General features: G+C 41.9%; 1 protein-coding gene and 1 long non-coding RNA gene across 7 annotated transcripts in view; both read right to left on the reverse strand.

Annotated features, from left to right (window-relative positions):
• LOC115116647 (NACHT, LRR and PYD domains-containing protein 3-like) overlaps positions 1–10,106 on the reverse strand; it is a 17,060-nt gene extending 6,954 nt beyond the window's left edge. Inside the window, exons 1-4 of one of the 6 annotated variants that reach the window (XM_065010773.1) lie at positions 9,688–10,106; positions 3,241–3,650; positions 1,077–2,928; positions 305–478 (exon numbers count right to left, since the gene is read on the reverse strand). In XM_065010773.1, coding sequence (XP_064866845.1) covers positions 305–478; positions 1,077–2,928; positions 3,241–3,517 — 2,303 coding nt within the window. In that variant the 5' untranslated portion in view covers positions 3,518–3,650; positions 9,688–10,106. The other 5 variants (XM_065010772.1, XM_065010774.1, XM_065010775.1 and 2 more) reach the window with 5 other exon arrangements.
• A 1,746-nt stretch (positions 10,107–11,852) lies between these two features.
• Positions 11,853–15,058, reverse strand: LOC135564765 (uncharacterized). Its single transcript, XR_010461266.1, has 2 exons — positions 13,210–15,058; positions 11,853–13,170 (listed from the first exon to the last, which is right to left on the reverse strand). It is a non-coding gene; the product is annotated as an uncharacterized LOC135564765 (long non-coding RNA).
• Positions 15,059–15,623: the final 565 nt, after the last annotated feature.

The following is a 15,623-nucleotide window of genomic DNA, read 5'->3' on the forward strand; positions in this document are numbered from 1 at the left end:
AAATGACCTGATTAAAATAATATTACAATCACATAATTATATAACTAAAAACGTTTGACTTCAGGAAATAAAGCATCTTGAAAATAAAAAATGAATAATATCAATAGATTGTGTAATTCTTCCTCTTCCAAACATGAATCTGCAGTTAGGTAACTATGACGTTTAAAATTCAGCTGATTACTCTGATATTATTTATTTAACTAGGCAAGTCAGTTAAGAACAAATTGTCATTTACAATGACAGCCTACTAATTGTTCTCTATAAATACCTATAGAACTATCCCCTTTAGTGAACGAATACAGACCTCAGGGTCTCCAGTTTACAGTGGGGATTCTCCAGTCCAGCAGAGAGCAGCTTCACTCCAGAATCCTGCAGGTTGTTGTCACTCAGGTCCAGCTCTCTCAGGTTTGAGGAGGTTGAGCTGAACGCTGAGGCCAAGGCTTCACAGCATTTCTCAGTGAGGTTACACCCATTAAGCCTTTGAACAGTAAAACACAATGGAAATTAGTTTAGACAACTGTGTACTGTGTACAGTACATGTAGCAGAATATTTCAGAATCAACCATGAATAAGTAATATGCTAATGTATATTCTAACTGACACACCTACTCATTCAATGGTTTTTCTTTATTTTTTAAATGTTCTACGTTGTAGAATATTAGTGAAGACATCAAAACTATGAAATATCACATATGGAATCATGTAGTAAGCAAAATAGTGTTAAAAAAAATCGAAATATATTTTATATTTGAGATTCTTCAAAGTAGCCATCCTTTGCCGTGATGACAGCTTTGCATCCTCGTGAAGCTGGTTGAGAGAATGCCAAGAGTGTGCAAAGCTGTCATCAAGGCAAAGGGTGGCTACTTTGAAAAATATAAAATATATTTTGGATTTGTTTAACACTTTTTTGGTTACTACATGATTCCATATGTGTTATTTCATAGTTGTTATGTCTTTACTACTATTCTACAATGTAGAAAAAAATATTTTTAAAAATAAAGTAAAACCCTTTAATGAGTAGGTGTGTCCAAACTATTGACCCATACTGTATATATACTCTTTTAACGTGTATTTACAGAACAGTTCTGGAGGCTTTGACCACTGGCAGCAGCCTCAGAAGACCTTCCTCTGATCTGGAGTATTTCTTCAGGTCAAACACATCCAGCTCCTCTTCTGAAGTCAGCAACACAAAGACCAGAGCTGACCACTGTGCAGGTGACAGTTTGGTTTTGGACAGATTTCCTGAATGCAGGTATCTTTGGATCTCCTCCACTAGAGAATGGTCATTCAGTTCATTCAGGCAGTGGAACAGATTGATGCACCTCTCTGAAGATGGAGTGTTCCTGATCTTCTTCTTGATGTACTTGACTGTTTTCTCGTGGCCCCGTGAGCTGCTTCTGGTGCTTCTTGTCTGTGTCAGTAGGCCGTGTAAGTGAGTCTGATTGGACTCCAGTGAGAGGCCCAGAAGGAAGCGGAGGAACAGGTCCAGGTGTCCATTCTCACTCTGTAAGGCTTTATCCACTGCAATCGTGTGGAAGGTGATGGCAGGATTCAACTTCACTAGACATGTTCTGATGAAGGATCGATCTTCGGTCATCGGGTTGACATGGCTGTTGTTGAAGGAGAGGAAAACATATAACGCAGCCAGAAACTCCTGAACGCTCAGATGCACAAAGCAGTACACCTTGTTCTGGTACGGCCCATAGTCCTGTCTAAAGATCTGTGTACACACTCCTGAGTTCACTGAGGCTTCAGTGACATCAATGCCATACCTTTTCAGGTCTGCTTCATAGAAAATTAGGTTGCCATTTTCCAGCTGGTTAAAAGCAAGTTTCCCCAGTGCCAGGAAGCTCTCTTTATCCCTGCGTGGATCTCGCTCACCTTTCTTGTGATATTTATCATTCATCTGTTTGGTCTGAAATATCAGTAACCCAATAAATAATTGAGTCAGAGTCTTGGGCATCTCTTCATTCTTATCTGAACTCAACACATGCTCCAGAACTGAAGCTAAGATCCAACAGAAGACTGGAATGTGGCACATGATGTGGAGGCTCCTTGATGTCTTTACGTGTGAGATGATTCTGTTGGCCAGGTCCTCATCACTGAATGTCTTCCTGAAATACTCCTCCTTCTGTGGGTCATTGAACCCTCGTACCTCTGTCACCTGGTCAACACACTCAGGAGGGATGTGATTGGTTGCTGCAGGTCTGGAGGTTATCCAGAGGAGAGCAGAGGGAAGCAGATTTCCCTTGATGAGGTTTGTCAGCAGCACGTCCACTGAGGTTGGCTCTGTGACATCACACCAGCTCTTACCGGTCTCGTAGTCGAGGGTCAGTCGGCACTCATCCAGACCATCAAGGACAAATACAACTTTGTACTTGCTGTCATTGTGGTTTCCTGGTTTTTGCAATTTTGTTAAAATGTGATTCAAAAAGTCCCTCTCAATCACTCTAGTCTCTAAGACACATTTATGTAGAAGTTCTACAAAACTGTACTTTTCCCCCCTCACCAAATTCAGCTCCCGAAAAGGGAGTGAAATTACGAATTGGATATCCTGATTGGCTTTCCCTTCAGCCCAATCCAGAATGAACTTCTGCACAGAGACTGTTTTTCCAATGCCAGCGACTCCCTTTGTCAGCACAGTTCTGATAGGTTTGTCTTGTCCAGATGATTGTTTGAAGATGTCATTGCAGAGGATTTTAGCCTCTGGTCTTGCTGGATTCTTGGACGTGATCTCGATCTGTCTCACCTCATGTTCCTGATTGACCTCTCCACTTCCCCCCTCTGTGATGTAGAGCTCTGTGTAGATCTCATTGAGCAGTTGCTTATGGCCCTGCTTTGGTACCCCGTTGAATACATGCTGGAACTTCTTTTTTACTTCCAGTTTATATTCATGTTGGAACTTCTCACCATCTTCATCTGAAGGACCTGACGATGGACAATGGTTATAGAATAGTTAGCAAGCATGTGTTGTTCTCTAGACGCTCAACAGTACACAATAAACAAATATATACATTTTCTATTTTACAATATATCTGGTTATTGGAGAAAAAAAATCTAAGCACATGAAATTAATGCACATTTCAAAGAAAAATATAATTTTACCAGTTTGTCAATCACAAACATACAAATACTGTATAACTTATTTAAGAAAATATATAGAATTTCAATTTCAACAATACAATAGAATATATATATATATTTGCTCAAAACCTTATAGACACAAGAATTCTGAATTACCTATTGGACAGTCTCTGTTTAGCTTCTCAGCGAGATCGTTGCGGCTAATCTTCTTCAGGATGTCCAGTGTGATCTGCACAGCCACATTCCCCCTGTATTTCTGCACCATCTGATCCACTATGTCCAGTCCGTCAGATGTCTCCAGCTGGCCCTTTGGAATGTGAGGGAAGCCATCCTGCTGGTTTTCTGTAGTTAGATGCCACTTAAATCTCTTCAGCTCCTCAGAGCCGAGATCATCCAGAACGGCCAGGAGACGCTCTTTCACAGATATGGCCATTGTAGGTCAGTGGAGACTGTTAAACAGCAGATGGGACCATTGTAGGTCAGTGGAGACTGTTAAACAGATGGGGTCATTGTAGGTCAGTGGAGACTGTTAAACAGCAGATGGAGCCATTGTAGATCAGTGGAGACTGTAAAACAACAAAGCATGTAGCGTCATAATCTACAAGCCCCGACATCTGCACTATTGTGAGCAATACATGTACATCATGATTTGCTATTACTTACATTACTACCATTTTCCACATAATATTTAGTAAAATATTTAGATGCCATTGGTGCTCAACCCCAGTAGAAAATAGAAGGACAAAACAGTTAAAGCTCTGGCGCCCTCTGGTGGCATTTTCTAAGCAACACATATATTGTAAACTACCTTCATTAGATACATTTTTATTTCAAAACTAGAAGTCCTTACAAACACATAAGAACCCGTGGGATTCTGGTACAACAACGTAACTAAGACAGAGCAACAGCAGTCAAAGAAAAGACATACAAAATATGTCCGTTTTTTTTTTGGGGGGGGGGGTTTGCATAAGGAATAAGAGATTTGCAAATAAAATAAATAGAACATTTAAAAAAATCATAATAAATTGTCATATCTTTTATCTAATGGTGGCACAGATTCCAATAGAACAAAGCCGTTTTAACCCCTGTAGGTCTAATTTGGCCTTTACCGGTTAAAGCCCATAGAAAAGCATTGAATAAGACGTTTATCAATGGCAAAACAGACAGTCAGAAAATAAATCCTAAGGAACAAGGTTTTGAAGTGTCTGTCCTATATCTGAGAGACACAGTATAAGAAAAACAGAAAAAAAATAAAATAAATGAAACCCATGTTTGGTCACGTTATTTTTGCCACAATTTACCCCCTATGCACATTTTGTCATTTTTACAGCCTGGTACTGGGTTAAGACAACTCCCCTGAAGCTTGGTGAAGAAGCTGGATGCAGCTCATTGATGGTGGATGAGGTGAGTTTCCCACTACTATGTAAAGCACTTTGAGTACCTCACCTCAGGTGGTAGAGAAGTGCTATATACATTTTATTTTATTTTACCTTTATTTAACCAGGCAAGTCAGTTAAGAACAAATTCTTATTTTCAATGATGGCCTGGGAACAGTGGGTTAACTGCCTGTTCAGGGGCAGAACGACAGATTTGTACCTTGTCAGCTCGGGGGTTTGAACTTGCAAACTTCCGGTTACTAGTCCAACGCTCTAACCACTAGGCTACCCAGCCGCCCCATTGATGGTGGATGAGGTGAGTTTCCCACTACTATGTAAAGCACTTTGAGTACCTCACCTCAGGTGGTAGAGAAGTGCTATATAAATCCAATCAATTATTATTAATTCACATCTCTCTACTTCTACTTTGTCCTTTTCCAGATATGAAAGGAGACATCCCTCAGTTATTATTATAACAGTACAGTTTTATTGTGTCCCCAGACAAACACACCCAATTCAACTTGTCAACTACCTAAATCAGGTACCAGGCTGTAAAAATGGCAAAATGTGCATAGGGGGTAAATTGTGGCAAAAATAACGTATGTTTGTCTGGGTCTACAACAACAACAACAATGGGTTATGCCTCAGCCACAACGTCAATCTATTATCAATATGTCCCCTCCTAATTATAGAGTTTATCTAGCTGAACCTGACCAGCGCTCTGTATATTCTGACGGATGAGGTCTGAGACGGAACGTGAAGCTAACTGAACCTGACTAGCGCTCTGTATATTCTGATGGATGAGGCCTGAGACGGAACGTGAAGCTAACTGAACCTGACCAACGCTCTGTATATTCTGACGGATGAGGTCTGAGATGGAACGTGAAGCTAACTGAACCTGACTAGCGCTCTGTATATTCTGATGGATGAGGCCTGAGACGGAACGTGAAGCTAACTGAACCTGACTAGCGCTCTGTATATTCTGATGGATGAGTCCTGGATGAGGTCTGAGATGGAACGTGGAAGGCTGAACTGAACTAACTGAACCTGACTAGCGCCTGTATATTCTGATGGATGAGGCCTGAGACGGAACGCATGAAGCTAACTGAACCTGACTAGCGCTCTGTATATTCTGATGGATGAGGCCTGAGACGGAAAACGTTGAAAACAGTAACTGAACCTGACTAGCGCTCTGTATATTCTGATGGATGAGGCCTGAGACGGAACGTGAAGCTAACTGAACCTGACTAGCGCTCTGTATATTCTGATGGATGAGGCCTGAGATGGAACGTGAAGCTAACTGAACCTGACTAGCGCTCTGTATATTCTGATGGATGAGGCCTGAGATGGAACGTGAAGCTAATTGAAGCTGGCTAGCTTTAGAAAACCAGTATATCTAGCTTACATCATAGTATACCCATCAGGCAGGCATCAACAGTCTAGTCGGAAGGATCACTAACACAGATGTTGAGTCAGACAAGCCTTCATTAGTTTACACCGCAGCCAAACAGTTTTAGGCCTAAACAGTTACTCCAAATGTTACAGTTTGAGTTTTAAAACGAGCATAAACAGTTTACCCAAATGCTGTAAGAGATCACCGTGGGGAACACAGATGTTGAGCAGACAAGCCTATAGGCCTAATGTTTTGATCACCGTGGGGAACACAATGAATAGACACAACCTGTTTTGAAGAGATCAGTAACAAGATGTTGTTAGACAAGCCTAAATATTGTAAGAGATCACTGGGGAACACAGATGTTGAAACAAAATACCTGATTGCATGAAAATCATTAACAGTAGATTCACCGTGGGGAAAAGAGAAAATGTTTGGCCTTGATTTCTTGTTGTGCAGACAAGCCTTTAATACAGTAAGAGATCACCGTGGGGAACATAGAGCAGACAAGTCTATAGGCCTATGATACAGTAAGAGATCACCGTGGGGAACACAGATGTTGAGCAGACAAGCCTATAGGCCTATGATACAGTAAGAGATCACCGTGGGGAACACAGATGTTGAGCAGACAAGCCTATAGGCCTATGATACAGTAAGAGATCACCGTGGGGAACACAGATGTTGAGCAGACAAGCCTATAGGCCTATGATACAGTAAGAGATCACCGTGGGGAACACAGATGTTGAGCAGACAAGCCTATAGGCCTATGATACAGTAAGAGATCACCGTGGGGAACACAGATGTTGAGCAGACAAGCCTATAGGCCTATGATACAGTAAGAGATCACCGTGGGGAACACAGATGTTGAGCAGACAAGCCTATAGGCCTATGATACAGTAAGAGATCACCGTGGGGAACACAGATGTTGAGCAGACAAGCCTATAGGCCTATGATACAGTAAGAGATCACCGTGGGGAACACAGATGTTGAGCAGACAAGCCTATAGGCCTATGATACAGTAAGAGATCACCGTGGGGAACACAGATGTTGAGCAGACAAGCCTATAGGCCTATGATACAGTAAGAGATCACCGTGGGGAACACAGATGTTGAGCAGACAAGCCTATAGGCCTATGATACAGTAAGAGATCACCGTGGGGAACACAGATGTTGAGCAGACAAGCCTATAGGCCTATGATACAGTAAGAGATCACCGTGGGGAACACAGATGGGCATGGAACCAATTCACCCCACACATCTAATTTACATAATCAACTACAGTACCAGTCTAACGTTTGGACACACCTACTCATTCAAGGGTTTTTCTTTCTTTATTTTTGTACAAAGCTGTCATCAAGGCAAAGGCTATTTTAAAGAATCTCAAATATAAATATATTAACCTTTTTAGTTACTACATGATGCCACGTGTTATTTCATAGTTTTGATTTCTTCACTGTTATTCTACAATAGAAAATAATCATTTTCTATTAACAATAATAATAATAACAACAATAGAAAATAGAAAATAGAACAAATAAATAAAAACCTTTGAATGAGAAGGTGTGTCCAAACTTTTAACTGGTACTGTATGTGAAAACACACAACAATATCATCAACTATATGAATACACATAACAATATCATCAACTATATGAAATCACATAACAATATCATCAACTATATGAATACACACAACAATATCATCAACTATATGAAAACACAATCGTCGTCTTACCTGTTACCTCTCAACAGAAACAGAGTCTGGAATGATCATTGGGTCGTAGAATTTTACTTTTGTTTACATATCAGGTTCTACCTGTTTCTCTCCCTCTCTCTTTATGACTCTCTTTATCTCTTTATGACTCTCTCTTTCTCAACACACACACACACACACACACACACACACACACACACACACACACACAACCAAACCAATGGAACAAATAATACCTTCAGTAAATAAAAACAGACACGTACAGAAACATGTCGTTGACTCAAAAGTTCCAAGAAATATTATATTTTACTACCAACTGATATTGTATTCTAATGACATCATCGTGATTTATCAATGACACTTTCATTTGAGGCATTAGAACGTATGAAAGAGACATGATTGTGTAAAATCATCTTAAATTGTGTCAAATCTATGTCAATGTAGACCAGCATAAAGTACAAGAACAGATCTATGTCAATGTAGACCAGCATAAAGTACAAGAACAGATCTATGTCAATGTAGACCAGCATAAAGTACAAGAACAGATCTATGTCAATGTAGACCAGCATAAAGTACAAGAACAGATCTATGTCAATGTAGACCAGCATAAAGTACAAGAACAGATCTATGTCAATGTAGACCAGCATAAAGTACAAGAACAGATCTATGTCAATGTAGACCAGCATAAAGTACAACAACAGATCTATGTCAATGTAGACCAGCATAAAGTACAACAACAGATCTATGTCAATGTAGACCAGCATAAAGTACAACAACAGATCTATGTCAATGTAGACCAGCATAAAGTACAACAACAGATCTATGTCAATGTAGACCAGCATAAAGTACAACAACAGATCTATGTCAATGTAGACCAGCATAAAGTACAACAACAGATCTATGTCAATGTAGACCAGCATAAAGTACAACAGATCTATGTCAATGTAGACCAGCATAAAGTACAACAACAGATCTATGTCAATGTAGACCAGCATAAAGTACAACAGATCTATGTCAATGTAGACCAGCATAAAGTACAACAACAGATCTATGTCAATGTAGACCAGCATAAAGTACAACAACAGATCTATGTCAAATTAGACCAGCATAAAGTACAACAACAGATCTATGTCAATGTAGAACAGCATAAAGTACAACAACAGATCTATGTCAACGTAGAACAGCATAAAGTACAACAACAGATCTATGTCAATGTAGAACAGCATAAAGTACAACAGATCTATGTCAATGTAGAACAGCATAAAGTATGTATCGCAGAGACCTTGCTTCCCTTCCTTGAGTAGAACAACAAATCCACGATAGAGGTGTCTTATGTAATCATGCAGACTGGGTGCTGCTAGTTCCTATTCAACCTGAGATACTCACAAAACCTTTTACAACAGGTGGAGGTGGAGCCCGGCCTGCTCTACTGATAACAGACTGGGTGCTGCTAGTTCCTATTCAACCTGAGATACTCACAAAACCTTTTACATCAGGTGGAGGTGGAGCCCGGCCTGCTCTACTGATAACAGACTGGGTGCTGCTAGTTCCTATTCAACCTGAGATACTCACAAAACCTTTTACAGCAGGTGGAGGTGGAGCCCGGCCTGCTCTACTGATAACAGACTGGGTGCTGCTAGTTCCTATTCAACCTGAGATACTCACAAAACCTTTTACAACAGGTGGAGGTGGAGCCCGGCCTGCTCTACTGATAACAGACTGGGTGCTGCTAGTTCCTATCCAACCTGAGATACTCACAAAACCTTTTACAACAGGTTGAGGTGGAGGTGGAGCCCGGCCTGCTCTACTGATAACAGACTGGGTGCTGCTAGTTCCTATCCAACCACGTGTTATAAAGGGGAAAGTCCATCTCTTATAATGCTTTCATGGTAGAAATGAAACAGGGCCTTTGGAAAGTATTCAGACCCCTTTCCTTTCCCCACATTTTGTTACGTTACAGCCTTATTCTAAAATGGATTAAAATGTTTTTTTCCCCCTCATCAATCTACACACAATACCCCATAATGACAAAGCACAAATTTAGAAATGTTTGCTCATTTAAATATATATATATATGTAAATAAGGTAAATATATAAATATAAATATAAAAAACTAAAATACCTTATTTACATAAGTATTCAGACCCTTTACTATGAGACTTTAAATTGAACTCAGGTGCATCCTGTTTCCATTGATCATCCTTGAGATGTTTCTACAACTTGCTTGGAGTCCACCTGTGGTAAATTCAATTCATTGGACAGGAAACAGGATTGTGTCGAGGCACAGTTCTGGGGAATTGCTGGACCTCTCTACCCAGCAAATTTAGCCCCTCTTTTCAGCACCAAACTGCTCTAATTCTTCAATGTTTGAGGGATGCCCTCCACCAAATGCTGTTTCCAGATCTCTCCGTTGGTTTTGGATGGGATTCAGGTCTGGACTCTTCGCTGGCCGCTCCAGAACAGTCCGGCATTTCTTCTTGAACCATTCCTGGGTGCTTTTTGATGTGTGTTTGGGGTCGTTGTCCTGCTGGAAGACCAACAACCATCAATGGAGACCAGTTTTTGGACATTGGTCTCAAACACCTGATAATCTGCTGTATACTTTGTGGCTTGTGGCACGTTCAACACAAAACACTAAAGCACACAGAGCTGGTAAAGGCTAATCTGATCCTGGGTTGTTTCATTACACACAGAGCTGGTAAAGGCTAATCTGATCCTGGGTTGTTTCATTACACACAGAGCTGGTAAAGCTGATCCTGTAAAGCTGGTAAAGGCTAATCTGATCCTGGGTTGTTTCATTACACACAGAGCTGGTAGAGGCTAATCTGATCCTGGGTTGTTTCATTACACACAGAGCTGGTAAAGGCTAATCTGATCCTGGGTTGTTTCATTACACACAGAGCTGGTAAAGGCTAATCTGATCCTGGGTTGTTTCATTACACACAGAGCTGGTAAAGGCTAATCTGATCCTGGGTTGTTTCATTACACACAGAGCTGGTAAAGGCTAATCTGATCCTGGGTTGTTTCATTACACACAGAGCTGGTAGAGGCTAATCTGATCCTGGGTTGTTTCATTACACACAGAGCTGGTAAAGGCTAATCTGATCCTGGGTTGTTTCATTACACACAGAGCTGGTAAAGGCTAATCTGATCCTGGGTTGTTTCATTACACACCTGGGTTGTTTCAGAATCTGATCCTGGGTTGTTTCATTACACACAGAGCTGGTAAAGGCTAATCTGATCCTGGGTTGTTTCATTACACACAGAGCTGGTAAAGGCTAATCTGATCCTGGGTTGTTTCATTACACACAGAGCTGGTAAAGGCTAATCTGATCCTGATTACCTGAGCTGGTAGTGATCCTGTTTTTCATTACACACAGAGCTGGTAAAGGCTAATCTGATCCTGGGTTGTTTCATTGGTAAAGGCTAATCATGGTAAAGGCTAATCTGATCCTGGGTTGTTTCATTACACACAGAGCTGGTAAAGGCTAATCTGATCCTGGGTTGTTTCATTACACACAGAGCTGGTAAAGGCTAATCTGATCCTGGGTTGTTTCATTACACACAGAGCTGGTAGAGGCTAATCTGATCCTGGGTTGTTTCATTACACACAGAGCTAAAGAGCTGGTAATAATCTGATCCTGGGTTGTTTCATTACACACAGAGCTGGTAAAGGCTAATCTGATCCTGGGTTGTTTCATTACACACAGAGCTGGTAGAGGCTAATCTGATCCTGGGCTGTTTCATTACACACAGAGCTGGTAAAGGCTAATCTGATCCTGGGTTGTTTCATTACACACTGGTAAAGAATCTGATCCTGGGTTGTTTCATTACACACAGAGCTGGTAGAGGCTAATCTGATCCTGGGTTTCTGAGCTGGTAGAGGCTAATAAACAGAGCTGGTAAAGGCTAATCTGATCCTGGGTTGTTTCATTACACACAGAGCTGGTAAAGGCTAATCTGATCCTGGGTTGTTTCATTACACACAGAGCTGGTAAAGGCTAATCTGATCCTGGGTTGTTTCATTACACACAGAGCTGGTAAAGGCTAATCTGATCCTGGGCTGTTTCATTACACACAGAGCTGGTAAAGGCTAATCTGATCCTGGGCTGTTTCATTAGACACAGACAAAACAGACCAGACAGAGCAGACAGACCAGACAGAGCAGACAGACCAGACAGACCAGACAGACCAAACAGACAGACAAAACAGACCAGACAGAGCAGACAGAGCAGACAGAGCAGACAGACCAAACAGACCAGACAGACCAAACAGACCAGACAGAGGTTAACAAAAAAAGTACTTTATTTTTTTTTACACGTCAGTTTGATTCATGTCCCGAAAAATAATGCACACTTAAAAACTAGTGCATGTATACAAATATAAAATAATTATAATAATGCATACTTACAAATGATATAAATATGTAACAGCACAGTAATGTACTCAATGGTTTAACAGCGTATGTTCTGAGACGGCTTGTCTCCCTAATGGCACATTATTCCACTTATAGCGCACTACATAGGGAATAGGGCCCATAGTAGCGCACTACATAGGGAATAGGGCCCATAGTAGCGCACTACATAGGGAATAGGGCCCATAGTAGCGCACTACATAGGGAATAGGGACCATAGTAGCGCACTACATAGGGAATAGGGACCATAGTAGCGCACTACATAGGGAATAGGGACCATAGTAGCGCACTACATAGGGAATAGGGCCCATAGTAGTGCACTACATAGGGAATAGGGCCCATAGTAGTGCACTACATAGGGAAAAGGGCCCATAGGAGTGCACTACATAGGGAATAGGGTGACATTTGGGACAACCCCTTACACTCAACAGACAAATCAAAAGCTCATCTCCTTGATTTATATCAAATAAAACCAAGGCTCAAATAAAGAAGTAACGCCACAGGAGAGCGACATCAAAGCGTAGGCCCAGTAGGCTGCTACTGGCTCCATCTTCAGACAACACACCTGCTGTAGTCATTGGGTGTCCCAGTGAAAAGCTGCATCCCTAATGGGACCCCTATCCCCCCATATGGGCCCTGGTCATTAATGACTTCCTATCCCTCCATATGGGCCCTGGTCAAATGTAGAATGAGTTGCCATTTGGGACACACACCCCAGTGAAAAGCTGCATCCCTAATGGGACCCCTATCCCCCCATATGGACCCTGGTCATTAATGACTTCCTATCCCCCCATATGGGCCCTGGTCATTAATGACTTCCTATCCCCCCATATGGACCCTGGTCATTCATGACTTCCTATCCCCCCATATGGGCCCTGGTCATTAATGACTTCCTATCCCCCATATGGACCCTGGTCATTAATGACTTCCTATCCCCCCATATGGGCCCTGGTCATTCATGACTTCCTATCCCCCCATATGGGCCCTGGTCATTCATGACTTCCTATCCCCCATATGGACCCTGGTCATTAATGACTTCCTATCCCCCATATGGGCCCTGGTCAAATGTAGAATGAGTTGCCATTTGGGACACACACCCAGTGAAAATGAGTAGCATGTGTCCATAGACAGAATATATTACTAAGGTATTTGAGGCTTGAGACTTGCTGATCAGCCTGGCTAACCCAACACCTTATTGACACTTGCTGATCAGCCTGGCTAACCCAACACCTCATTGAGACTTGTTGATCAGCCTGACTAACCCAACACCTTATTGACACTTGCTGATCAGCCTGACTAACCCAACACCTTATTGACACTTGCTGATCAGCCTGACTAACCCAACACCTTATTGACACTTGCTGATCAGCCTGACTAACCCAACACCTTATTGACACTTGCTGATCAGCCTGACTAACCCAACACCTTATTGACACTTGCTGATCAGCCTGACTAACCCAACACCTTATTGACACTTGCTGATCAGCCTGACTAACCCAACACCTTATTGAGACTTGTTGATCAGCCTGACTAACCCAACACCTTATTGACACTTGCTGATCAGCCTGACTAACCCAACACCTTATTGACACTTGTTGATCAGCCTGACTAACCCAACACCTTATTGACACTTGTTGATCAGCCTGACTAACCCAACACCTTATTGACACTTGCTGATCAGCCTGACTAACCCAACACCTTATTGAGACTTGCTGATCAGCCTGACTAACCCAACACCTTATTGACACTTGCTGATCAGCCTGACTAACCCAACACCTTATTGAGACTTGCTGATCAGCCTGACTAACCCAACACCTTATTGACACTTGCTGATCAGCCTGACTAACCCAACACCTTATTGACACTTGCTGATCAGCCTGACTAACCCAACACCTTATTGAGACTTGCTGATCAGCCTGACTAACCCAACACCTTATTGACACTTGCTGATCAGCCTGACTAACCCAACACCTTATTGAGACTTGCTGATCAGCCTGACTAACCCAACACCTTATTGACACTTGCTGATCAGCCTGACTAACCCAATAGCGTATGGCTCCAGAGGTTCAATAATATAATAGCACCTACTAACCAACAGATAAAGTGCCAACAAGGAAAAAGTGGTCTCTGCTGAACGCAGAAGGCTACAGTCAAATTATCCTATATTTGGCCCAAATGACACCCCGTTCCCTATAAAGTGCACTACTTTTGAACTGGTCATTTAGGGTGCCATTTGGGATTTAGCTAGAAGGATATAATAATGTGTGTTACATTCATTTAAATAAAGCAGGTTTAAAGCCAGCCAGGTCTCTCCCTAGACTAGTTACTGGTTACAGACAACAGGTCTCTCCCTAGACTAGTTATAGGTTACAGCCAGGTCTCTCCCTAGACTAGTTATAGGTTACAGACAACAGGTCTCTCCCTAGACTAGTTACTGGTTACAGACAACAGGTCTCTCCCTAGACTAGTTATAGGTTACAGACAACAGGTCTCTCCCTAGACTAGTTACTGGTTACAGACAACAGGTCTCTCCCTAGACTAGTTAATGGTTACAGACAACAGGTCTCTCCCTAGACTAGTTATAGGTTACAGACAACAGGTCTCTCCCTAGACTAGTTATAGGTTACAGACAACAGGTCTCTCCCTAGACTAGTTATAGGTTACAGACAACAGGTCTCTCCCTAGACTAGTTATAGGTTACAGACAACAGGTCTCTCCCTAGACTAGTTATAGGTTACAGCCAGGTCTCTCCCTAGACTAGTTATAGGTTACAGACAACAGGTCTCTCCCTAGACTAGTTATAGGTTACAGACAACAGGTCTCTCCCTAGACTAGTTACTGGTTACAGACAACAGGTCTCTCCCTAGACTAGTTATAGGTTACAGACAACAGGTCTCTCCCTAGACTAGTTACTGGTTACAGACAACAGGTCTCTCCCTAGACTAGTTATAGGTTACAGACAACAGGTCTCTCCCTAGACTAGTTACTGGTTACAGACAACAGGTCTCTCCCTAGACTAGTTATAGGTTACAGACAACAGGTCTCTCCCTAGACTAGTTACTGGTTACAGACAACAGGTCTCTCCCTAGACTAGTTATAGGTTAGACAACAGGTCTCTCCCTAGACTAGTTATAGGTTACAGACAACAGGTCTCTCCCTAGACTAGTTACAGACAACAGACTAGTTATAGTCTCTCCCTAGACTAGTTATAGGTTACAGACAACAGGTCTCTCCCTAGACTAGTTACTGGTTACAGACAACAGGTCTCTCCCTAGACTAGTTATAGGTTACAGACAACAGGTCTCTCCCTAGACTAGTTACTGGTTACAGACAACAGGTCTCTCCCTAGACTAGTTATAGGTTACAGACAACAGGTCTCTCCCTAGACTAGTTACTGGTTACAGACAACAGGTCTCTCCCTAGACTAGTTATAGGTTACAGACAACAGGTCTCTCCCTAGACTAGTTACTGGTTACAGACAACAGGTCTCTCCCTAGACTAGTTATAGGTTACAGACAACAGGTCTCTCCCTAGACTAGTTATAGGTTACAGACAACAGGTCTCTCCCTAGACTAGTTATAGGTTACAGACAACAGGTCTCTCCCTAGACTAGTTATAGGTTACAGACAACAGGTCTCTCCCTA

Source organism: Oncorhynchus nerka, linkage group LG26 (genome assembly GCF_034236695.1).
Source record: "Oncorhynchus nerka isolate Pitt River linkage group LG26, Oner_Uvic_2.0, whole genome shotgun sequence".
In the NCBI taxonomy this organism is placed as follows: domain Eukaryota; kingdom Metazoa; phylum Chordata; class Actinopteri; order Salmoniformes; family Salmonidae; genus Oncorhynchus; species Oncorhynchus nerka.